We start from the raw sequence: 25,429 nt of genomic DNA, 5'->3' as shown, positions 1-25,429 counted from the left end.
ATTCTTATTTTATCATCCCGGTTTCATAAAAAAACAAAAAAAAACTCGGTTTAGCTAAATTATATACACATATGTATAATTTAAGATAAATGATATATTACGTAACTAAAGATTAAATAAAATTATACATATGTGTATAATACAACGTTTTTTTTATTTTTTTCTATTTTTTAATGAAACCGGAATGAAATATAAGACTTTTGGTTTTTTTACTTTTTTAAAATTTTTATTATTTTTTGTTTTATGATTTTTTTAAATATTTTTTTAAAGGTGTTTTTAGTGGTCCAAAATGGTTCTCAAAGTTCTCAATTTGCAAAGGGTTTAAGATCCTTACCCCCTTCCCCTATATATATATATATATATATATATATTTAGAAACGAATCATATAAAACAACCTCGTAATACGGGGGGACAAAAACTAGTTCGTATATAAATTTAATAAGAAGACTTCTAGTTAAATTGCAATACAAAAAATAATGTTTGCGGGCCTCGAGTTCTTGATCAATTTCCATGTAGTTCATCTTCCCATCACCAGTTCCATATCTTGTGTTACAACTTACAAGCAACACCATCAATGTATCTATAAGATTGAAATATATATAAACTGGAGTTTATTGTAATATCGTTATTACAATGAGCGATACATTTTGAATGAGTTTCCTTTGTGATGATCTCTAATGTACTCCTATAAATAGTCGATCAATGATATACAACACACTACAGGTTTTTTGTTATTCTATAATATCAACAACATGGTTACACACTTACACATACCATTTTCATGAACTACACAACAAACTCTGAAGATAGAACTCAACATTATCGAGCCCACAGAGCGTTTTCACCACTGGCATGGTGGCAGGAACATCTAACTGAAACATCGTATCAGAACCACCATCCAACCCCTTCCAACAACGTAGTTGGTTTCTCGCTTCTTTAATGGCGGCTCTAGTTGCACAATGAACTGAAGCTGCAAGAAGCAACGGCGGCTCACCTGAAGCTGCATGTCACAACAATAACATAAGAAACATGGACATGTAATGTGATCCGTTTGTTTGACTTGTTGATTTCTTTTAACCATACCTTTTGAAGATAGCACACGCTTTTTATGATGCCCGCTGTTAAGTATTTGCACGTTTAGCTGTTTTGGTATGGTGTCGATTGTCGGTATCTTGTATGTCCATGTACCATCCACAGTCACCATGCCATCCGAGTTCGTAAGATACTCTTCAAGCATGAAGAACCCGATTCCTTGCACGAAAGCCCCTTCAATCTGTAAGAAACCAAGTCGTGTTCAGTAGAATTACCAAAATACCCCCTAGGTATAGTAAAATTACCAAAACACCCCCCCCCCTGGTACAGTAAAATTACTAAATTACCCCTCAGTCAGTAAAACTATCAAAATACCATAGGTACATCAAAGTGACCAAAATACCCCCTTGGTACAGTAAAGTTACCAGACTATCCCCAAGGTACAGCAAACTACCAAAATACCCCCTTGGTACAGTAACATTACCAAAATAGCCCTGGGTACACAAACTACCAAAATACTCCTTGGTACGGTATATTACCAAAATAGTCCCTCGGTTCGGTAAAGTTTCCGAAACAACACTCGATACAGTAAAAGTACCAAAATACCTCTCTGTTGGGAAACTAAAAACATGAATTTATTATTAACTAATTGATTATCATGACCACAAACCTGTCCCATATCCACAGCAGGATTCAAGCTCTGACCGCAATCATATATAATGTCTGTCTGCAAGATTTTGGTTTCTCCAGTCAGAAGATTAACTTCCACCTGTTTATAACCGCATTCACCGCAAAACAGTTAGAATATGAAGAAGCGCGCGTTTAAAAATTAGAAGGATATAAAAAAATGAACTGACCAGTGACCATGAAACTTACCTCACTAACTGCAGCACCATAATTAATATATCTCATAGCCGTAAACTCTGGTACAAAAAACGAACTTGCTGATAAATTAACCGATTGCATATTTGCCTGCATAATAAGCAACTCCCAATTAACCGAACCCATTTGTTCGTTTAACTTCTCTTTTAACGCAACGAGTCTTTCAACCAAAACATTGCAGCAAAGTCTAACCGCTTCACAGCTCGCTTCAGAAGTTGTACTTCCAGCAGTGAACCCGCCTTGAACCAAACTCAAAGTATCCGCTTGAACGACCCGAACCTTATCCAACAGCCCCTCAGTCCCACCGCACTGAACTGCACTTAGACAATAAGCAGTCATTTGTTTGACCTTGGTCCATAGCCCTTGACCCAACTCAATACCACCAACTTCCACCACAACCGAACCGTCTCGTAAAATACTCACTTTACCCGGTGTTGGCCTAAGCGACACCTCATGCAAGATGGGAATCCGAGAAATACCCTTTTTACGCCATGTATTGTTTTTATTAAAATCGTTGACTAAGTCAACTCTATGGTTAAAGTTTGAAGATTTCATTAATTTTTCCCATATGGTTGGTAAAGTAAACTCTAATGGCTCACCTGCACCAACGCCATAAAATAGCCTTAAACTATCGAACGTATGAAAATTAATTTCCCTAACAAAACCGGGGTCTAAACAAAGATAACTCGCCACATGTTCGATAACCGCCTCGGCTATAAACGATCCCTGCACTTCACCCGGGGCCCGCATTGCGGATTTACTCGAATGGTTCGTTTTGCATACTTTAAAGTCGAATGATAATGCGCCAAAATTGTATTTTTTTAGTGCACACATCATGTTCCATGGTAACATGGGACTAACGTCGGGTGACATGCCCGCGTTTATTAAAATATCAAGATGTAGGGCTGTGATCTTCCCGTTTGATTTGAACCCGATTGTGTAGTTTATCTTCATGGGATGTCGTCCTCCTGCCATTATCATGTCCGTTTTTCGGTTCACGTATGTTCTTACGGGACGGTGTAATTTGTATGCTGCGAGTGCACATGCTGTTGCAACCTATATTATCAATATCAGTAATAACACAACTTTTTTTGGGATAGTTTCATATATACCCAACTTGACAAATCTGATACACATCCCTATAAAACTTGTCAATTATCATATATATCTAACCAAATTCTAAATAACATATACATTTATCCCTCTATAGTAATGAAAATATCAACTAAATCCACTATAACACATTTCATAAATATAATTCATAATATGACAATATTTTTTTCTAACTTTAAACTTCCATTTTTATCCATTTTATAACTCATCTTTTTACTGTTTTATTTTTTGTTATCCTTACTTTTTCTTAACTCTTTACTGTTTTCCAATTGACTCGATCTTTTTTACAAAGAAAAAAACCAAAATCCAAAAAGCAGTAAAAAATCCAAAGAAAAGAAAAAAATAGCAAAAAAAAAATAATGAAAGCAGTATAAAGATGAGTAAAAAAAGGGTAAAAACAAAATCTTTATAAAAATTCATTTTTAGTCAAGTCAATTGAAAAACTGCAAAAGAATAAAAAATTACACATGAAAAAAAGGCAGTAAACAATGAGTTAAAAAGGGGTACAAGTGAAATGTTAATGTTATAAGAAAATGAACGGCAAAATGATGTGCTGTGAATTTGTTTAACTAAATATATTATAAATGGGTGCGTGTATGATATATTTATATATCATATTTACAATTTGATTTGGGTGTATACGATATTTAGCAAGTTTCGTAGAGAGATATATGATATTTGACAAGTTTTATATTGAAAAAATGGCATTAAAACAACCAATACTCACGGGCATAGCTTTAATAGCCTTGCCACCAAAACCACCACCAACTCGTCTAGTAATAACCCGAACGTTATGTTCAGGAACATTAAGACACCTTGCTATGACACTTTGTGCATATTCAGGGACCTGAATGGAACTGTACACCACCATACAGTTGTCTTCATCGGGGACTGCTAACGCAGTTTGTGTTTCCATATAAAAATAGTATTGTGATGGAAGTTTAATCTGAAAAAAAAATGAAAGTTCATGTAAGCTTGAAAAAATAAGACAAATACCCACAAAAAGAAAGTATCAACTTTTAGTTAAAGCCACCTCAGCTGAATGGATTTGGTGGTCAGATTCAGCCATCCCCTTTGAGAAATCACCAACTTGTGACGGGTATACAAATGACGGGACTTCAAAAAAGCTCGATTTCAAAACCGCCTGGTCAACGGTTAATATAGGTGGTTCTAAGTCTTTAATATCATAATCAACTATTGCTCTATCAGCTGCAACGTCAGCACTCTTTTGTGTCTCTGCAACCTAACAATTTACAGTTGCATTCCTAAGCTTAATTCTTTACACTTACATAAAATAAGATCTTTGAGGGTAATTAGGCTTGTAAACGAACCAAAGGTTCAGTGAACCGTGCAGTGGGAAGTTTGTTTATATTCGTTTATTTAATAGCGAATGAACAAAAAAAAATTTGTTTGTATAGTTAAATGAATGAACATGAACGCATCTCGTTTGTTTATTTATGTACGTGAACGTTTGCTTACATTCGTTCATTTAATTTTAATTATGTTCTTTCGTTTATGTTTTTTTATATTGGTAAGTCTACGTTTGCTTGAGTTCCCTCATTCACGTTTGCATATGAATTTAAATTTTTAGGTCAGTTACGATTTAGTCCAGTTTTAATAACTTTTAAGGCCCAACATATTGTTGTTTATATTTGCTTTAATTGGTTTTAGCTTAGTTATGTGCGTTCATGAACCGTTTGTTTATACAATTAACGAACAGACATAAACAAACATGAACACGTTCATTTTCATAACGAACGGATACTAACAAGAAAACCCCGTTCATTTAAATGTCCGTGTTTGATATTTGTTCGGTTAGAGTTAAACAAACAAACATGAACATGCTCCATTTGTGTCCGTTTGGTTCGTGTACATGCCTAAGAGAGTTTAAATACCGCGAATGCTATACGCTGGCCCGTACAATAAGTAAGTTCATCAGAAAATAACGGTTCGGGGCCGAAAAGGGTCTTGGCTCCAATATTATCACCTCCTTTTGGAATATCTTGAAATGTAATAACGGAGTTTACATCTTTTTCAGACTTTAGTTTAATACCAGTTACCCTTGCTAACGGTTTGGTGCTGTAAATAAACGCTCCGTGAAGGCAGTTCAATGGCGAAGGCATGTCATCTACAAATATTGCTTCACCTGTATAGTTAAAGCCGCTTCAGAAATGAGTGGATAAGACATTGACTTCCAGCTGGAAATATTGACCCATTAACAAGTCAAACGAGTAGAAATTTGTCCAATTTGTATGTTTAATGTTTACAACTTCTAGAATAGTCTCGAATTTAAAACTTAGATTATTGTTGAACAAATATATATTTGTGATCCAACTGAATTTGCCCGTACCGCAAGCAAACGTTCAGTGAACAGTTTAGCGAGAAGTTCGTTTATGTTCATTATCTAACAACCGAACGAACATGAATCAAATTTTTTGTTCATTTAGTTACACGAATGAACATGAACACGCGTCTCGTACGTTCATTTATCTTCGTTTATGTCCATTCCTTCACGCTCAATGATGTTCGTTAATTTACGTTTGTTTAAGTACGTTAGTTTGCGTTTGTTAATATATTCATTTAAAATTTGTAGGCCCATTACAACTTACTGTAGTTGTAAACTTGTAATAACTTTTTAGGCCCAACACATTGTTCGGCACATTAAATCTAACAAATTTTAGCTCAGCTATTTTCATTCGTTTTATGCTATTAGCGAACGAACATAAACAAATATGTTCATTTCTTAGCGAACGTACACGACCAAGAAAACCATATATGATTAATTGTTCGATCATTTGTTTGGTTAAGTTAAATGGACAAACACGAACATGCTCCATTCGTGTTTGTTCGGCTCGTTTACAAGCCTAAGCTGGACCCATTTTGACCCGTTACCCAACCCACTTGACCGTCAGTTTTTCCACTTCTAGACCTTATCTTGAATCATAAATAAATTATTAATTGTGTCGAGTAATACAAACCGGAAGCTTGGATTGCAGCACCAGTCTTTACAATCGGTTGACCAACAGGGTAATGTTCATCACTCGATTCTATCACCTGCTTTGCAGATGACAACAACGTTGTTGTTTCAGAATGGTCAGATGTTAATCTTGACCTAACTCCAGGAAAGTCAACTTCAACAAATGGCCAAAGAAAGTCAAACAGAAAACCAACAGCCAAACTTGACCGATAAGCAGGATGTGATGTCACATTTTCAGAAGTCACAACAACCCTTAATAACTTAACAGCTTCATACATCAAATCAACACTTAATATTTTCCCAACAAGATAATTTTCAACCGAGCTCGCGGTTATTGCACGTTTATCCCCAAAAGAACCAAAAGCTAACCGAATGCTGTTAATATTAACACCACTATCACAAACAGAAATTTCAGCCAAAAAAGCAGCGTTTAAATAAGCTAACGCGTTCCCGAGAGGCCGCAAAGAAGCCCGGTAAGTTTGGAATAAAATTTTAGTGTTTGACTTTTCCGGGTACCCGTTTTTGGTTGGTTTCAAACACGGGACAAATACGCTCAAAAGCACACTTCTTGAATCTAAAGCAGGCTTTTCAAGAAACTCCTCTAAAGTAAAAGTTTCCCTTTTTACCCCTGTCAAGATGGTAACTTTTGACTTCACTGCAAGAAATACAGTGGCAATATCGGAAGGAAAATTCTTTCTTTGTGCCATTACCAAATTTCCACCTACACTCGCCACATTACGAACCGTTTCAGTGCCAATTTTCTCCAAATGCGAAGCAATTTTCTTAAACACCAAATCACCATCAAATCTTTTTTCTTTTAAAGCCAAGATTAATTTAGAGATTGGAACAGTTGCTCCAATTTCAATATGTGAGTCGGTTTTCTTGATTCTAGAAAGTTCAGGAATAAACCTAAGATCAATATACTTGTCATACTGATTAGTTTCTTTATAATAACTGATTCCCGTGTTACCAGCAACCAATTTTACCATCACTTCATTGTCAACCGAGTTGACTTCCACCAAACTTGTGAGTTCTTCTATAGAAACTGGACTGTACCAACCCTTATTGTTCTGATGATTATTCAAAACTGCTGTGGATTTGTATTCGTTTTTCAAGAATTCAGGATATGTGATTATCTGTTTTGAATCATAAAAAGGCAGTTTATTTAGTTTGGCATCATTTTTCCAGAAAGAATTAAGCCCCAAATCTTCAATATCAACATCAGCTGCAAAACTTTTGCATACATCAGCAATAGGTCGGTAACCAGTGCACCGACATAGATTACCAGAAATCGACTTTTCAGCCTCTGAAACTGTGAGTTTTGAGAAACCGAGAGCGGGCTCAGGTCGATCGGTTTTCTCTGAATTAACGAGTGCTGAAAAGAGTGACATGCACATCCCAGGAGTGCAAAAACCACATTGAGATGCATGGAAACCTGCAAACCGTTGGTGAATGGAATGAAACCCGTCTTTGATGTTTCCGAGACCTTCGGTTGTAGTGACTGAGCACCCGTTTATGCTGCAAAGAAGCGTAAGACATGAACTGATTTTGTAATCTTCAACTTGTTTGAGATTGGTGTCAAACTTGGATAGTAGAACATTACAAGCACCGCAACCACCTACAATTATGAAACTCATAATATGCAAAAGGTTCAAATTGACATGAAATGTGTCAAACAAATCAACATCATTAGAGCACACGGAGTGTGAATGAAAAACACCTGCGGAAAGTGCGGTGAAATCAGGGAAACGTGATCGTCAACGGTCACTGGACCGTTTAAAAAAAACTATAAAACCATTCAAACCATCCAACTTTTTAACAAATACTCTCATATCACTCAAATATTCTTTATATTTCAAGATTCAACCATATTTTTTTTTGTTTCAGAAAATGGAATCATCATCAAGGTCCGGCCGGAAACAGCAAAAACAATTTCAAAAGCCTCGCCAACAATCATCACAACAACAGTCAAATTTATTTTTTTGTTGAACGTTTAATTTTAACTTATTGTAATATTATAATTTTTAAATTATTTAGATCTTATTTTAGTTTTAAATGATGTTTGAGATTAATTTAAACATAAATATTTATGTTAAAAATAAATCAAAACGGAAAAAAAACTGATGTGATGGTGACGTGACATGCGTGATAAAAATATAGAAACATGGGACGGCACACTCTATGCTCTTATTATATCCCAAATCATATTCTGGCAACAAACAAGAAGGTGAAAATCCTATTTAAATTTCACTTGGGCATTTCATCAAACAGGTTGTAACCAAACCAACAAATTCAACTTAAAGATTAATATAAATAATAACACCAATTGAACTCACCAACAATTAAACATTAACACACACACACCAACTGACCAACAAATTAACACACAAAAAGAAATCAAACCTTCACCACAACCAAGCTTAACACCCTTGAAACGAGTATGAGAACGCAAGAACTGAAGCAGAGTGGTTGATGGGTCGATGTTATCTAGCTCAAAACGCTCACCATTAACAGCAAACACTAATCTTTGTGTAGAATTAAGTTGGGTGTCTTCCATTGTTGGAAGAAAGAAGAAATGAAATGAATGGGTGCAGGTGAAGTGAAGCAAATATTGGTACGGAAAGCAAGGAATGGAAGTGAGAGATGACTATGCCACCTAAAAGTTTTTAACTTTTGCGAATCTTGTTCACACAAAAAGTTAAAGTTACTTTTTGTGTGATATAATATTCTAATACTCAACCGCCTCATAGACAAGAACAATTTCTCTTTTTATAAAATGATGGATGGAATGATTTTGATAATGATGGAAAAATATCTAAAAAACTATTTGTTGAAGGTAAAGGATTAGATGTATAAAATTATAAATATTTAATGTTTTTTTATTATGTTTATAGTTTTCGTTTTTTCATCTTAAAAGGCCGTAAGATACGTATGATTGTTCAAGATGTTTACCTAGTATGATTTAAATATGGGACCCTTTGAATAGTGAATACCATTCAAATATCTTATCATTAGAACATCTTATGATGATTTGTTAAGATGTGTTTAATATGTCAGATCATATCACACGGGACGTTATGAGGTGTGTGTGTGTGTGCACGCGCTAGGGTGGAAACGTTAGAGAAGGTTGCTATGGGAGAGCTTACATGTAGCAGGGTTGGGGGGGGGGGGTCTACGGGTAAAAGGAATGAGAGAGAGTCAGCCAAACCGACGTGAAGGAAGGCAACTTGCGTGTGAAGCCTTTGTTGTTGCAATATTATCTTGCTATTAGATATTTTTTATAAACACGTTAAAACAACAATAATATCTTCTCATGTTTTACATACACGTGTTTAACATGTGCTTAGAATTTTCAATTGGAAGACAGTTTGTCGATATTACTTATCACCAAGATAAATTCATCTGTATTTATGTTATTTGGAGCAAATCTTCCCACGATACATACATATGAATTCGTTATACTAGTCCAATACAAATCTTGAGTCGACCATTGTTGTAATTGGTAAATGCATTGACCAAAAAATGCTTAATATATGGATTAGCAGCTAATCATATCGATTCCAGTAAATCTCCTACTTCCTTCGCAGATTCCGAAGTTTGATAAACATAAGAAAAGAGCTATACATTATCTTAAGACTTCCACATATAACTACTTTCTTCCATTTTGTTATCCACCCACTTTGCTTCAATTTGTATTTATTGCATGTATGCTCATCACTCATAACATATGCTATTAAAGAAAATACATCTTCTTTCACCTTCTGAAATCGATCACGTCCCTCAAATTTCACAACTTTGTCAAGCTTACTAATCTGTCACCAACCAATTTCACAAACGTTATGTTTTACACAAATAGCCTAAATATAAGAAAGTCGTCTAAAATAAAAAATAATACTTTTTCCGTCTCATTATAAGTGTCATAGTTTGATTTTTCTAGTCTTTTTTGTTTAACTTTGAACGACAATATTTTTGTTTGTGTTATATAATACTTGATGTAAAATATACGAATGAATTGGGTTTTAAACATATTTTACATTGATATAATTTTCATCAAGTATTATATGACACGAACAAAAATATTTACGGTCAACGTTACAAAAGAAAGACTTAAAAATTCAAACTATGACACTTATAATGGGACGGAAGAAGTAATAATAACAAATTACATAATTAGCCTTGTCAACTAAAAAGACGAAAAAACCCACGAATGAAAAACTTGGATTGGATTTTCAGATTTCTTATCCTATCATCATCTTTCACATATCAATAATATCCAGAGACCACCAATCTCCACCACCAAATGGACGCTCTCTGCATTAACCCATCATCTCTCTCCACCCTCAAACTCCGTCCCAAACTCCACTCCAAAACCCCACCTTCCCACCTCCGTTTCCGACCACCACACCACCCCTTTATTAATATTAATACCAACCTCTCTGTCTCCATCTCCGCCACCACCGTCGAAGACCCACAATCCGAATCCGACCCACCTCAATTCTCCACCTACGACCAAGACGAAACCTACGGCGAAGTCAAATCCATCATCGGCAGCAGAGCACTTGAATCCGCTACCGGAATGGAGTACTTAATCGAATGGGAAGACGACCACAACCCCACCTGGGTCCCAGCCAACTTAATCGCCGCTGACGTCATTGCCGAGTACGAAAACCCATGGTGGACCGCCGCCAAGAAAGCCGACGACCGCGCATTAAAGGCTTTAATCGATTCCGGCGACGGCCGGGATATTGACGCCGTCGACGGTGACGGCCGGACGGCGTTACTGTTTGTTGCCGGTTTAGGTTCTGAGTCATGTGTTAGGATATTATTAGAGGCGGGTGCTGACGTCATGCACAGAGATAACGGCGGAGGGTTAACGGCGTTACATATGGCTGCGGGGTATGTGAGACCGGGTGTTGCGAAATTATTGGTGGAGTTTGGAGCGGACCCCGAGGCGGGAGATGATAGAGGGCGGACCCCGTTGGATTTGGCGCGCGAGGTTTTGAATGCGACACCTAAGGGGAACCCGGTGCAATTTGCGAAAAGGTTAGGGTTGGAAAGTGTAATTAAGATATTGGAAGGGGCGATATTTGAGTACGCGGAGGTGGAGGAGGTGATGGAGAAGAGAGGGAAGGGGAATAATCTCGAGTATTTGGTTAAGTGGAAGGATGGTGGGGATAACGAGTGGATCAAGGCTCCGTTGATTGCGGTGGATTTGATTAAGGATTTTGAAGATGGGTTGGAATACGCTGAGGCGGAGTGTGTGGTAGGGAGACGGGATGGGGAGGAAGGGAAGAGTGAGTATTTAGTTAAGTGGACGGATATAGAAGAAGCGACCTGGGAACCAGAAGAAAATGTGGATCCCGAGTTGATAAAGGAGTTTGAAAGTAGTGGTCGTGAAGGAGCCGGAGTCGGTTCCTGCATGACTACGTTATCTAGCAATGAAACGGGTTGACAGATCGACGTGTTTTAATACTTATGTTTTTTTGAAATTAGAATTACAAGAGTGGGATATTAGATTAATTGAATTTTGTGGTATTATTTTGTGGTATTTTGTTAGTTACATGATAAAAGATTTGGATGGAAGCAACAAGTGTATTAAGGGTTGCTCTATTTTTTAACTGTCGTTAAATGATTTCTTGTGAAGATGATTTTATTTTTAGTAGGTTAATCCAAAAATTCAAAATGGAGCAATTTTACATGATGAAGAGGTAGGTTCCAGCAAAGTCCAGTTGGACCCGCAAGACACAACTTGAAAAGGTACGTCTGCGCAAAGACCAACTGGTTCCGCAGGACCCACCATGCTCAGAGAGATGAAGACCTTACACGCAATAAGCCAGCTGTTCCCGCAGGAAAGCCTCCCTTGGTACAGTACCCTACCTGTTCCCGCAGCTGTGGGTACATACCAAGGAAGGCTACCCGCACTAACGGTAAGGCTACACGCATAAGGCACTAACTCTTACACTTCAGCAATGTCACCTGAGGAAGGAATGAGCAATGCGGGAATACTCCCGCCCAAATGAGCCAGTCCGTACGCTTCTGGAAGATCTTTTGTACTATACCTTCCAAGGTATGGACAAAATAGACAAGATCTGACCAAAGCAGCCCATGAACCAATCACAGGGTGACAGCTCACTGACAACAGTACGAGGAGGAGCACGCTCTAGTACAAAATGTCACTATCAACCGCTGCCTACCCACCAACTCCCATCGTGGCACGTACACAGCCCATGGTTGGTGAAAAAGGAATATTATACAGCTGGCCATGTCACTATCAGCCGCTGCCTACTCACCAACTCCCATCGTGGCACGTGCGTAGCCTGTAGTTGGTGGAAAAGGAATATTATACAGCCGGCAGTACCTGCTTGGAAACCTACCTTCGGCTATAAATACTCCAACACCTTGGAACGGTATCATTATCTTATATCATCTGATATTATCTTATCTTCTCTAGCTATTTCTCTCAATATACACTTATATTCAGAGCAATCTAGTCTGATTCTCACGCCGGAGGGTGGTCACAAGGAGGAACCCCCCCCCCCCCCCCATTCTCAGTGACGAGCTCACGGTGTCTGTTTTGCAGGTCAAGAAGAATAACCATCTTTGCCGGACCTAACTCTCGTAAGAAACATCTACCTGACCCTAAGATTATCCTTAATCTGCCGGGATCACTTAGTGTTTCTTCATTGGCGCCATCCGTGCATGAAAGCTAGAACTAATCCTCAGTTTTTTCAAAACCTCTGGAAAGATGGTTAAGGTTACTCCGATGCCAAGGCCAACGGGTGACCAAGAAACTCCGGTAACCACAACCCTAGCTACTGGGGGGAACACCGGCGAGTACACAATTTTACGAACACTACCCCGGTTACTCAAGCCGGGGCAAGTGCAGTAAACAATCCTCCCCTGGGATTCATTGATACCCAGTTGGAAAAACAACAGACGAGGCTCCCCCGCCAAACACTTGATCAAGTTAAAGCGTGGGCGGAAGCACGTAAGAAAGAATTCCAAGCTGAGTTGGATGAACGTTTACGTTCACTCCAACAGGCTAATGACGAATTCGGAAGCACTCGACAACAGCTCAACATGAGCAATGATTGCGAGTACTTGGACGATGATTGGGAGGAGTCCGACAGTGACGCAAACAATCGTTATAGGGCGAAAGGGAAGCGTAAAGAAACGGACTTCCAGCCGAGAAGAAATTTTGGAGAAACCTTTAAACCAAGGAACGCGGGGGGAAACCCACGTGATTTCTCCAAAACTTTCAGGCCAACTGTTGCAAATGCGGGAACGTCCAAGTTTGCAAGGGACATTGCGGAAGCAATCGCCCCGAAGAGTGCCAAACAGATGTCCAACATCGGCACTTATGATGGCATATCCGACCCAGACGATCACTTGAACAGATTCATAGCGGGGGCAACCGTCAGCAACTGGACGGAACCCACGTGGTGTTATATGTTCCAGATGACGCTGGTCGGAGCAGCCAGGGCGTGGTTTGATCGTCTACCGGTCCACCACATCTATGATTGGGCGGACTTCCAGCACAAGTTCAGCCAGCACTTCAGTCAACAGAGAAAATATACTGAAGAGCAGTGGACGATCCTCAACTGAGTTAGAGAGGAGGAAGAATCTTTGCTAGACTTCATCACTCGCTTCAACTCAAAGAAGCTAAGTTTGGGCACCATAAGCGAAGATCTTGTTCGCGCCGCTTTCATCCAGGGCGCTGAGTACCCAGAGCTCATCCGCACGTTGACAGGTAAAGATGGCATGCCATCCACGTGGGATGCCATCATGACGGCAGCTAAACGCTTTGCCGAAACGGAGAAGCAACTGGGTAGAAATCTTCCCCAGAGCACAAACCTCTACACGCAGAGAACAAGAGAAAATAACGTCCGCACTGCCCGACAAAACAAAAAGAGGAAGCTTGGTATTTGGCAGTCAAGGGTAAACTTTGACACCTCATCCAGCTCTCGCCCTCTATTAGGCGGAAGGGATAACACGCACTCATCAAACCGGAACCCTAGGTGGACGCCACTCACCAAAAGCGTCACAGAGATATTTGCCACCGAGAAACTCCCATGGCCAAAAGCTCCAATGATCCGACAGCGCCATAACGCTGATCAGAGCAAATCCTGTGACTTCCACGGGACAAAGGGCCACACCACCGAGGAGTGTACATCTTTGAAGGATATTTTCGAAACATTCGTCAAAGATGGAAAACTTACACACCTCGTGGCATCAATCAAGAACGGAGGGAGGAATGATAATCGGTACAAGGGCAACGGACGAAAGCCCGTCGACATCAGCATCCACATGGTTCATGGCAACATCAGAGGAAGAAAACGACGAACGACAGAACCATGTGCGTGGAAGGAAGCTGAATTGCGCTTCCCGCGAGTGCCAGGAGGGCCCAACAAAGAAGGCCCTATAGTCATTAAAAGCCAGCTGGGGCACTACATCACTTCCCGCACTCTTGCTGATAACGGCGCTTCGTCAACGGTCATGTACAGGCAGCTCTTCGACAAACTAGACGACAGAGACAAAGAACGCCTGGAAACAGTCTACGCCTCGATGGAAGGGTTCGATGGCAGCACAAACACCCCCCTGGGTATCCTATCTTTCCCCGTCACTCTCACGGACGGGAAACACTCCCGCACAGAAGACGTGGACTTCGTCGTAATGAGGAAGCCACACCACACATACGACATTCTCTTCGGGAGAGATGGGATGACAAGATTCAATGCCGTGGTGTCTTCAGTCCACGGCATGATGGGGTGGCCAACAGCTGAGGGTGTAGCGATGATCACCAGTATTCCCCAGGTATGCATCGCATCTGTCTCATCTAAACCCAAACCAAAGATGGCTAAACCAACCATTACCGAACCAGAAGTATGGGCCTTCAATGGCAAATACCCTGACCAGGCTGTTACTATTGGTCCAACAATCACCGATCCCACACGCACCTTACTCAAACGCTTACTGCAGAAAAACGCTGACATCTTCGCGTGGACACCAGCTGACATGACTGGTGTACCTCGAAGTAAGGCAGAGCATAATCTCAAGTGTGGCCCGGCTTTTACGCCGGTCATACAAAAGCGTCGAGTAATGGGAGCGGAACAGGCTAACGCGTGTAGAACCCAAGTCAAGGAACTCCTTGACGCAGGCATCGTACGCGTTAGTAAATATCAAACATGGGTTGCAAATCCCGTCATGGTACCGAAATCTAACAAACAATGGCGCATGTGCATAGATTTCAAAGACCTAAACAAAGCATGCCCCAAAGATTGTTACCCGTTACCCGAAATTGACCTTAAGGTAGATTAGTTAGCACCGTTTCGCCTTAATTGCTTCCTTGATGCGTATAAGGGATACCATCAAATCCACATGGCCGTTGACGATCAGGATAAAACCGCATTTCGGACGCCCGATGGCACGTTTTGTTATCAAATGATGTCATTCGGACTTAAGAATGCCGGGTCCACATACCAACGCCTGATGGACAAAGAGTTTCATGCCCAAATTGGGAGGAACTGGGAAGTTTACATGGATGACTTGGTCATCAAAAGCCTTGAGCCAGAATCGATGTTAAAAGACATCGAGGAAACTTTTAATACGCTCAGAAAGATAAACATGAAGCTCAACCCGAGCAAGTGTTCTTTTGGAATGGAAGAAGGGAAGTTCTTAGGAGTCATCGTTACCAAAGATGGCTTCAGAGCGAACCCTGAAAAGGTCGAAGCCATTATCAAAATGGAATCACCTACTACCATTAAACAAGCTCAGACACTGAATGGACGACTAATCGCACTTAACCGCTTTTTGGCGAATCATGCGGATAGGTCGTTCCCATTCGTGTCAACATTAAGAAATTGTTTAAAGAAAACGCACTTCCGCTGGACACCAGAAGCGGAAGCAGCTTTTCAAGAGATTCGGTCACGCTTGATCGAACTCCCAACGCTCACGGCACCAGGAGCGAGGGAGGAGTTAATCCTATACCTCTCCGCCACAGACAGAGCAACCGGGGCAGTCCTACTAGTAGAACGGAAAGGCATCCAGATGCCCATCTACTATGTTAGACGCATCTTAACAGACGTAGAAACCCGGTACTCTACCCTGGAAAAATTAGTCTTAGCGCTTGTACAGGCTTCACGCAGGCTAAGACGATATTTCCAAGGCCACCCAATCACCATTCTCACCAATTTCAAGCTTGCAAACGTTCTAGGCAAACCCGAGTTGTCAGGACGCTTAGCCAAATGGGCAATAGAATTGGGAGAATACGCAATAAAGTACAAGCCAAGACCAGCCATAAAAGGCCAGGTCTTGGCCGACTTTATTGCAGAAGTCCCCGCTTCGCGGGAGAAATAGTGCCAGGAAGAGGCTCAACCCCCTCCAGCACAAGACATTGATGATGTCTGGCGACTCTATACTGATGGAGCAGCCAACAACGAGGGTTCAGGCGCAGGGTTGAAACTAACTAACCTAGCGGGCCAAGAGTACACTTACGCGATTCGACTGGATTTTCCAAGCACGAATAACGAAGCGGAGTACGAAGCATTCTTGGCCGGATTGAGAATTGCGCGTAAGATGGGAGTGAAAAACTTGGAAGCCCACGTGGATTCCATGTTAGTAGCCAACCAAATAAACGGGACGTACACGGCTGTGAACGACACAATGGCCATATACCTCGCACAAGCAAAAACCCTTATGCGCGATTTCAACGATTGTAACGTCATACACGTCAAGCGAAGAGAAAACAAATCTGCGGATGCGTTAAGCAAGCTTGCATCGTTAGCCTTCACCCACTTGGGAAAGGACATCCGCATTGAACTTCTTGGAACACCATCAGTCCCGCACAAGGAAATTTGTGTCATCCAAACCGGCACGGAAACGTGGATGACGCCAATCATAAATTACCTTGCGGCGGGTATACTACCAGAGTCAAAAACACAGGCAAGAAAGATACGCTGTAAAGCACTGAACTATCAACTCGTTGATGACATACTTTACAGGCGTAATTTTCTGGGCCCACTCCTAAGATGCGTGGATGACCAAGATGCTGATTACCTCATAAGGGAAGTAAACGAAGGCATCTGCGGAGTACACGCAGGTCCACACGCAGTTGTAGCTAAGCTAAACAACGCGGGATACTTTTGGCCGGGGATGCATACGGATGCGTTGGCATACATCAGAAAATGCAGGTCCTGCCAACTCTACGCACCCAACACGCATCGCCCGAAAAATGAACTTGTTCCAGTCACTTCTTCATGGCCATTTCAGAAGTGGGCCATCGATGTGACGGGCCCATTTCCCACAGCAGCAGGGAACGTTCAGTTCCTAGTGGTAGCTATCGATTACTTCACCAAGTGGATAGAAGCAAAACCCTTAGCCCACACAACTGCAAAACATATCAAAAAATTTATTTGGGAATTTATTATTTGTCGTTTTGGACTTCCACAGAATTTGGTGCGATAACGGCACCAACTTTGCTGACAAGAAGCTACAAAAGTAGCTAGAAGAACTTCAAATCACCCACACCTTTACCTCAGTGGCGCACCCGCAGGGTAATGGTGAGGTGGAAAGAGCAAATAAGAGCATCGTCGACAGCATAAAGAAAAGACTCTTGGAACATAGATCCGGCTGGGTGGACGAAGTTCCACACGTCCTTTGGGCAAACAGAACGCTGAAAAAGGCAAGTACGGGAGAAACCCCGTTCAGTCTCACCTATGGCACTGAAGCCATGGTCCCGGTCGAAATTGGTCTACCCTCACCAAGGGTCTTGACTCAACCAGAAGACAATGATGCGGAAAGACGGTTAGACCTCATGCTAACCGAAGAACGCAGAGACTTAGCCGCAGTGCGTGAAGAGAACTACAAGCGACAAATGCAAAAGTACTACAACACGCGGGTAAAACTCTGCAACTTCAATATCGGAGACTACATACTGCGTAACAACGAGGCTTCGAACCAAGAGCGCCCAGGAAAGCTGGCCCCGGTCTGGGAAGGGCCATACATTATCAAAGAAGTTTTGGGAAAAAGCGCATACCGGCTCGAAAGGCTCGATGGCACCCCCATCCCAAGAACATGGAATGGAGCTCAATTACGCAAATGTTACATGTAGATCAATTCCAAACTTGTAAAGAAAAGGCCTAGAGCCACTTCTAATGGAAATGATTCCCCTTTATCACATTGTGTTGATAGCCTTACCTTTATACTTATGAACTTTCCAGACTGATATGCCGGTATTCACCGCATAAATAAGTGTGGAAAGAAGTAAGTCGTTGCATGTGGAAGGCGGCAAAACCCGCATAAACATAAAAACGGTAAAAATTTCTAAGGAAAAGATGAGGAAAACCTTCACGCAGGTCAGATATAGGTAAAGTTTGGCCATCCTACTAAGTGAAAGTGACGGTCTTACCCGCACAATCATGATAGAGGAAGCAAAACTTGAACTTATTATCTACCACGTTGGCAGTTTAACTTATCCTAAACACTTAGAAAATTGCTAAGTTAAACTAAAATATACATGAGCACAACATATAAGGTTTACAAGGCAAGGCATTAACAAAACATTTATATTCCATAAAAATTAAAACATTACAAGAATGGCTGGGCATCTACCCGCCTACAAATATATAGATCTATCCTAATGATGGGAAGGGATCTCAAGGTTCAAACTTCAGGACCACTCCCTCCAAACCCACTTGAACCCGCACCATCAGTTGGCTGTGGCGGTTCAAGGAAAGCCTTGAGAATAGTTAGCCCATCAGCAGCAGCAGCAATCTCGTTCACCTTCTCCACCACCGGATGCGGGAAGGCAGCATACTGGTTCACTGCTTGGTCGTAAGCAGCTTCAAGGTCCACGTCATAAAGAGGGAAGTTGGAAGGCGGGATGCCCTTCTCAACAAACCCCAGACAAAGCAGGAAACCAGCCTTTTCCCCATCCTCATGAGAAGCGTTGAGGGCTGCGCTCATGGCATCGTCATAAGATGTGTTCGTGAATATCCGATGCACAACCTACAAAAAAAATATATATCAAAAACTTTTCTAAGTATAAAGAAAAGCGTAAAGAAATTATGAAGCTACGCATACCTGCGACAACGCTTCTCGTAGAAGCCATTCCTTGGTGATCAGAGCTTCCTGGAGGGCAGCTTGAGCTTGATCACGGGCGCGTTCGGCTTCATTTTTGTTAAGGTTGGCAAGCAACACTTCCTTAGCAGCAGCCTCTTCAACGCCCTTCAGCTTACGCTCAGTGCGGTCAAGCATACCCTTCTGGTCCAGGAGCTCTTGGAGTTTCTTGACATCTTCTAAGGCCAAAGCATCATGAGCCTGCTGAAGCCTCTCTAGTTTGGCTTTATGCTTCTCATTCTCGGCGCGCAGAGGATCAGCAATGGCTTCAGCTTTGGTGGCCCTCTCAGTCGCGTTCCGCGCAGTTTCCTTGGCCAACCTAAGCTGTTCGTTAACAGCTTGGGTAGCCTTGGAACGGCCTCATGCCTGGCCTGGACCTCGACCTCAAGGTCCTTGAAGGCCTTCTCTTTCTCCGCAGCAATCGTGGCAAACCTTTTGTTCTCCTCCCGCAACGCACGCGCCTGAGCCACTTCTAGGCTACGCGCCGTCTTTAACTTGTCGTTTTCACGACAAAGCAACTCGACGCGCGGCTGCATTCGAGCAAGGAGAATTCGAAGCTCATTGGTTAGCCTACCCTCCTGGTAGTTAGCCTTGCCTCCCCCAACGCACCGCTTGGGGCGGCGTGGCGCGCCCATTCGACGCAGTCCACAGCCGTTCGAAGGGTTGTTCCCCGGCGGATGTTCCACCGTGGAACATACACCTCATTGGAATCTGAAACTGCAAAAACAAAAAACAGTTAGAAAAAAAAAGATAATAGGCCAAAATAACCCCACGCACCTGTAGGGTCGACAACAGGCCGGTAGCCGCCAAACCCATCACCCGAACCTAAGGGATATCCATCCAAGAGGTCAGGGAGATGGGAAGGAGGCAAAGATTAGCTAGAAGCCCCAACCCTGAACATACCTGATGAACCGGCCATGGACGAGGTAGTCGCCGGTGCCGAAGGAGGCATGGTTGAAGCCGCCGCGGTAGAGACCATCGGAGGTGAACTCACTGGTGAATTCACAACCGTGGCCGCCGCTGCGGAAGAGCCTGCAGAAAAAATCACCGCCGGCTCAGTGAAGGATGCGGTGAAGATGGCACTTACAGCCGGCGGAGATGACGTCATAATTGGAACAGTTGCCTCAATGGGATGAGCAACTGAACCAACACTGCAAACAGGCGCAGCCGCCTGGGTCATCGCCTCGGGTAGGTTGACCAAACCTACCGTCGTGGGTCCAGAACTGCTCCTTCCCGCACCACTTTGGAATACGGTTGCATCCACGCCTGCATGAAGATAAAATATTAAAAACAATGGCGGAAATAAATGCGGGAAAGTTAAATAAAAAGTATACTTACGGGTTTTCTTAATTTTGAAGGTTCTGACGGGCGGGGACGAACCCGATGGAACTGGCCTCTTCATGCCAGTCACCGTCGTAACGCTTGGCTGCTCGGAGGTGACAGCTGTCCCAACCCCCGAGACAATGGTCTCACCAGGGTTCCCCGCCGCCTCCTCGCTTTCGGTCTCCGAGTCAGACCGATTTCCCTGATCGACGGTGGAGGCAACCTTAGTCTTGCCCTTCACGCCGGCAGCTTTCTTCTTCCTCACGAAGAAAGGCCCATATGCGGATCCCTCATCAGAAGATGACAAAATTAGGGAAACTCCAGCAGAGGTTTGAGCATGAAGAGGGCGGGGGTTAAAGAATCCCTTACCTGGCCGCGTGGCGCTCAAAATCTCGTGGCCCGGCGGGTAGACCTCCACGAACCTATCCGTCGTTTGCTCCAAAATGGGCAACTCGTTCTCGTCGAGATCACGAGTACCCAGTCGAGCGGGACCACCAGTTTCCCGCGGTTGCAGAAGCGATTGCAAGCTGTTTCCATCTGAAAATAAAAAGAAATAAACAGTTAGAAGAAAAACCCTAAATCAGCACAAAAGACGGAGCATACCGTAAGGAGTAGAATTCAAACCGTATACGAGGATGATAGGTACTTGCGGCATCCCGGAACCGGCATCCTTCCATACCCGGCTCATCCCGAGCATCACCATCCCAGACTCCGCAAAGCGGTAGACCGGAGTCTGGATCTGGGAGATCTTGGTGAACCATTCCGTCTCCTGGTAGTTGGAGGCGTGAAGGTTGGGGAGCGCTCTCCCGTTCTTGAACGTCATCGCAATGGAGATGACGCGGGCAGAGATGTAGAAGAACTCCCGTTTCCAAGACCGAAGGTTGCGCTCGGTAGCGCAGATCTTCAAACCCTTGATCCGATTGACCAAGGTATACCAGCCCTGGATGCACCTCCAGGAGTAGAAGGTCATCAGGCGCAGATCTTCAAACCCTTGATCCGATTGACCAAGGTATACCAGCCCTGGATGCACCTCCAGGAGTAGAAGGTCATCAGGCGGTCGACACGGGGCTCGATGCCCAGAATGTGGCACACCCATTCAAAATGGCGGACCTTAGCGATCGCCATTGGGTGTACCTCCGTCAAGTGTACACCGTGTTTCTCCAAAACACGGTATACAAACTTCGTTAATGGGAATCTGAGATTCCCATACATGAAGAATGAGGCATAAACCCCTATCTTGCCCTTGGGAGCATCATACACCGTCTGGTGAAGCTCCGGAAACTCAGGCTCGTAAGGATCGAGCATGAACTTCTTGACGATATAGTTGTATAGATCGACAGAAAGAGCACACTGGCACTCGCCAGCAGTACTCTTGTCATCCTTGTCAGACGCGGACATCGGGTTCTCAGGGTATACGTCGGACTCTTCGGCAGTAACCTCAGGATCATGAATGGAAGACATGCTTTGGGTTTGAAGAACGATTTCAGGAGAATGCTCGACGGAAAAGTTAGAGTATTCGCCGGAAATCGCTTAGAAGAAGAAGAATGAGGCGAAGGTGAGTTGAGATGCACCCTCTTCCCCCTTTATATACTCATCGCAATGAATGCGATGAATTTAATGCGGAGGAGAGAGAGAAGTGCAGGTGCAATAAAACGGCGACACGTGGAAAAGAGCAAACTGGAAAACAGCTGTTGAAAGGACGCGTGCCGTAAAATTCGCGCCCACGCGCCCGAAAACTCGCGCCTACGCGCCTGGAAAAGCGTCTGGAATGACCATATACTGTCACGTCGCGATAACTTCCTGCACGTCCTGAAACCGTCAGGAGACGCCAACGTCACTTCACCCGTTTGGACTGTTCTTATCCTTTCACCAACTCTTTGAATTTCAGAAAGATTCAAAGATTCAAAAATAAGAGGGAATATACCCCCTTACCTTGGAAAGCGAGAAACCATAAGACGAGTGCGGGTACAGTGTCAAGGCGAAACCCTTCACATAGCACTTGCAGGGAATCGAAGCTAACAAGATACCTTGGGAAACAAGAAACCGTAAGACAAGTGCGGGTACAGTGTCAAGGCGAAACCCTTCACATACTTAGCACTTGCAGGGAATTGAAGCCAAGAAGGATCTTATGGACCATGCTTGCGGAAAGAGAAATAACACCTCCGCATAACGGGAACGTTGAGAATTAGATTGTTTGAAGCTTCAAGATGGAATTGGTAGTTTAACATAACTGATCACTATGTCCAAAACTACCAAAACCTCATGAAGAATCTATGCAAGTGAAACTCAACGCTCCCGACGTGCGAAGGGGTTAAACACCTACTCGCATCATAACCAATGATCAGGCAGAAAAGTCGGGAATTTCTGCAAGTGACATTAGGAAAACTGCGGGAAGAATCCCCACGGAAAACCTTAAAAAACAAAAACCCTCTTTAAAACCCCTTGCTTAAAGTCCAAAAGTTCACCTCACTTATTAACAACTCATGAGAAGAACAATGGACTGGGGGGACTTGAAGAGGTAGGTCCCAGCAAAGTCCAGTTGGACCCGCAAGACACACCTTGAAAAGGTACGTCTGCGCAAAGACCAACTGGTTCCGCAAGACCCACCATGCTCAGAGAGATGAAGACCTTACACGCAGTAAGCCAGCTGTTCCCGCAGGAAAGCCTCCCTTGGTACAGTACCCTACCTGTTCCCGCAGCTGTGGGTACATACCAAGGAAGGCTACCCGCACTAACGGTAAGGCTACACGCATAAGGCACTAACTCTTAAACTTCAGCAATGTCACCTGTGGAAGGATTGAGCAAGGCGGGAATACTCCCGCCCAAATGAGCCAGTCCGTACGCATCTGGAAGATCTTTTGTACTATACCTGCCAAGGTATGGACAAAATAGACAAGATCTTACCAAAGCAGCCCATGAACCAATCACAGGGTGACAGCTCACCGACAACAGTACGAGGATGAGCACGCTCTAGTACAAAATGTCACTATCAGCCGCTGCCTACCCACCAACTCCCATCGTGGCATGTACACAGCCCATGGTTGGTGAAAAAGGAATATTATACAGCTGGCCATGTCACTATCAGCCGCTGCCTACTCACCAACTCCCATCGTGGCACGTGCGTAGCCTGTAGTTGGTGGAAAAGGAATATTATACAGCCGGGCGTACCTGCTTGGAAACCTACCTTCGGCTATAAATACTCCAACACCTTGGAACGGTATCATTATCTTATATCATCTGATATTATCTTATCTTCTCTAGCTATTTCTCTCAATATACACTTATATTCAGAGCAATCTAGTCTGATTCTCACGCCGGAGGGTGGTCACAAGGAGGAAACCCCCCCCCCCCCCCTTCTCAGTGACGAGTTCACGGTGTCTGTTTTGCAGGTCAAGAAGAATAACCATCTTTGCCAGACTTAACCCTCGTGGTAAACATCTACCTGACCCTTAGATTATCCTTAATCTGCCGGGATCACTTAGTGTTTCTTCACATGATAAACCAGATAAATAAGTCCAAAATGTTCTATGAAAATACCTATTAAATGGATAGGTTGAGTATTGGGCCTTCAATTCTGAAATTACCGTATTCGAAAGAACGAATTCATTTGCAATGTGATTAAACGCACGTTTTTCTAGATTGTAAACCTTTTTCTAAAGTACGTGCTCGGCTAGTGAGTCGTTTTTACAAGCTCAAGTTCTGCTCAATTATTAATTTTTGAGTAATTCATATACATTTTTTTATTGTTTTTACGAGCCTAAGCTTGGCTCGAGCTCGTGTGTGGTACCTTAAATGACTCAAAGCTTGGCTCGATCTTGGCTTTGCAATGTGAAATTAATACATAGACGTCCAAAGGAGTTTAAACTTAAAAATATACTAGGCTCAATGGGCCTAAATTGTCTTCCGGTACTAGGCTCGAGCTCAGGCTCAAAACTAAACGAGGTTTACTTGAGGCTCGGGCTCTATAACACTCAGATCGTTTCAACTAAACAAGGCTTTTTGCTGCCAGAGGGGAACATGAGGAGGTTGCTTGACTTTTGCTTTTGATTGGAGCGTCCCCTACCAAGACAAATGTGTATGGAAAGGTTGGTGTTTGATTTGTATGAGGTTTGTGTTTTTCACTTTTTTGATGTTTTTGGTCATGTGGTTTTATGTTACAACTTGACAGACCCTGGGCGAACTAGCTGAACCCAATACGGGAACTTGGACGCTTTTGGAAGCTGCAACTAGACAAAGTGCAATTGCATCTCAGGTTTAATGTGTTAATTTGTCGATATTCTAAATTAATGTATATGAATGAGCATAAACAGACAGACGTAAATGGAGGAAATGAAGGCGTTTTTGTTCGTTTCTTAAGTCAATTACTGAAGACTTTGTTTTAAAATCTGTTCGGGTTGTTGCATGATAGGCTAATTAGTATCTCTAATAACTACTCCCTCCGTCCCTCTACAAGTGTCATGGTTTGAATAACACAAAATTTAAAAAAGTTTGAACGATTGCACTTTTTTAGTTTTTTCTTAACAAATTACTACAATGCCCTTGACATATATAAAAAGACAAAATTTAAGAAAGTTGAAATGATTGTATTTTTAAGGGTAAATTTGGAAATCAGTTAATAAAGTTTGAAAGTGGACATTTGTAATGGGACAAACTAAAAAGGAAATGTGGACACTTTCAAAGGGACGGAGGGAGTAATAAATAAATCTAAATGAAAATGTAAACGGGTATAAACGAATGAATATCAATTAACAAGCTTAAGACATGAGTTCATATACTTCTGTTGATTAAATGAACACAGCTTTTTGTTCATGTTTCGTTTGTTAAACAAACAAAGATAAACAGTTCACTAGGTCCGGTTAATTTACAAGCCATACTTCAAAGAACATATTATTACTAGAAAAATTCACGACAAATCATTGGATGAGAGTGCAAGTTATTTACAAACCGACAAAACAGCATGCTAAATGCAGTGTCAAAGATAAACG

General features: G+C 42.4%; 1 protein-coding gene and 1 pseudogene across 2 annotated transcripts; one reads left to right on the top strand and one right to left on the bottom strand.

Annotated features, from left to right (window-relative positions):
• Window positions 1–429: 429 nt before the first annotated feature.
• LOC143551212 (abscisic-aldehyde oxidase-like) lies at window positions 430–8,646 on the bottom strand. 2 transcript variants are annotated; one of them, XM_077041689.1, is made up of 10 exons: window positions 8,409–8,646; window positions 6,007–7,623; window positions 4,924–5,174; window positions 4,062–4,271; window positions 3,756–3,974; window positions 1,910–2,971; window positions 1,704–1,802; window positions 1,085–1,274; window positions 770–1,001; window positions 430–544 (listed from the first exon to the last, which is right to left on the bottom strand). In XM_077041689.1, exons 1-9 carry the CDS (start codon window positions 8,560–8,562, stop codon window positions 781–783), a joined length of 4,023 nt encoding a protein of 1,340 aa, XP_076897804.1. In that variant the 5' UTR covers window positions 8,563–8,646; the 3' UTR covers window positions 430–544; window positions 770–780. The 2 variants fall into 2 exon arrangements, with proteins under 2 accessions (XP_076897804.1, XP_076897803.1); XM_077041688.1 differs by lacking the exon at window positions 430–544 and having other exon boundaries at window positions 558–1,001.
• Window positions 8,647–10,244: 1,598 nt separating this feature from the next.
• LOC143551188 (signal recognition particle 43 kDa protein, chloroplastic pseudogene) lies at window positions 10,245–11,463 on the top strand (annotated as a pseudogene).
• The last annotated feature ends 13,966 nt before the right edge of the window (window positions 11,464–25,429 follow it).

Source organism: Bidens hawaiensis, unplaced genomic scaffold (assembly GCF_021521415.1).
Source record: "Bidens hawaiensis isolate Kalapana, Puna unplaced genomic scaffold, B.hawaiensis_p1.1 tig00016274_1, whole genome shotgun sequence".
Lineage (NCBI taxonomy): Eukaryota > Viridiplantae > Streptophyta > Magnoliopsida > Asterales > Asteraceae > Bidens > Bidens hawaiensis.
Note: the sequence above shows the minus strand (reverse complement) of the source record. Positions and strands in the feature narration are given on the sequence as shown.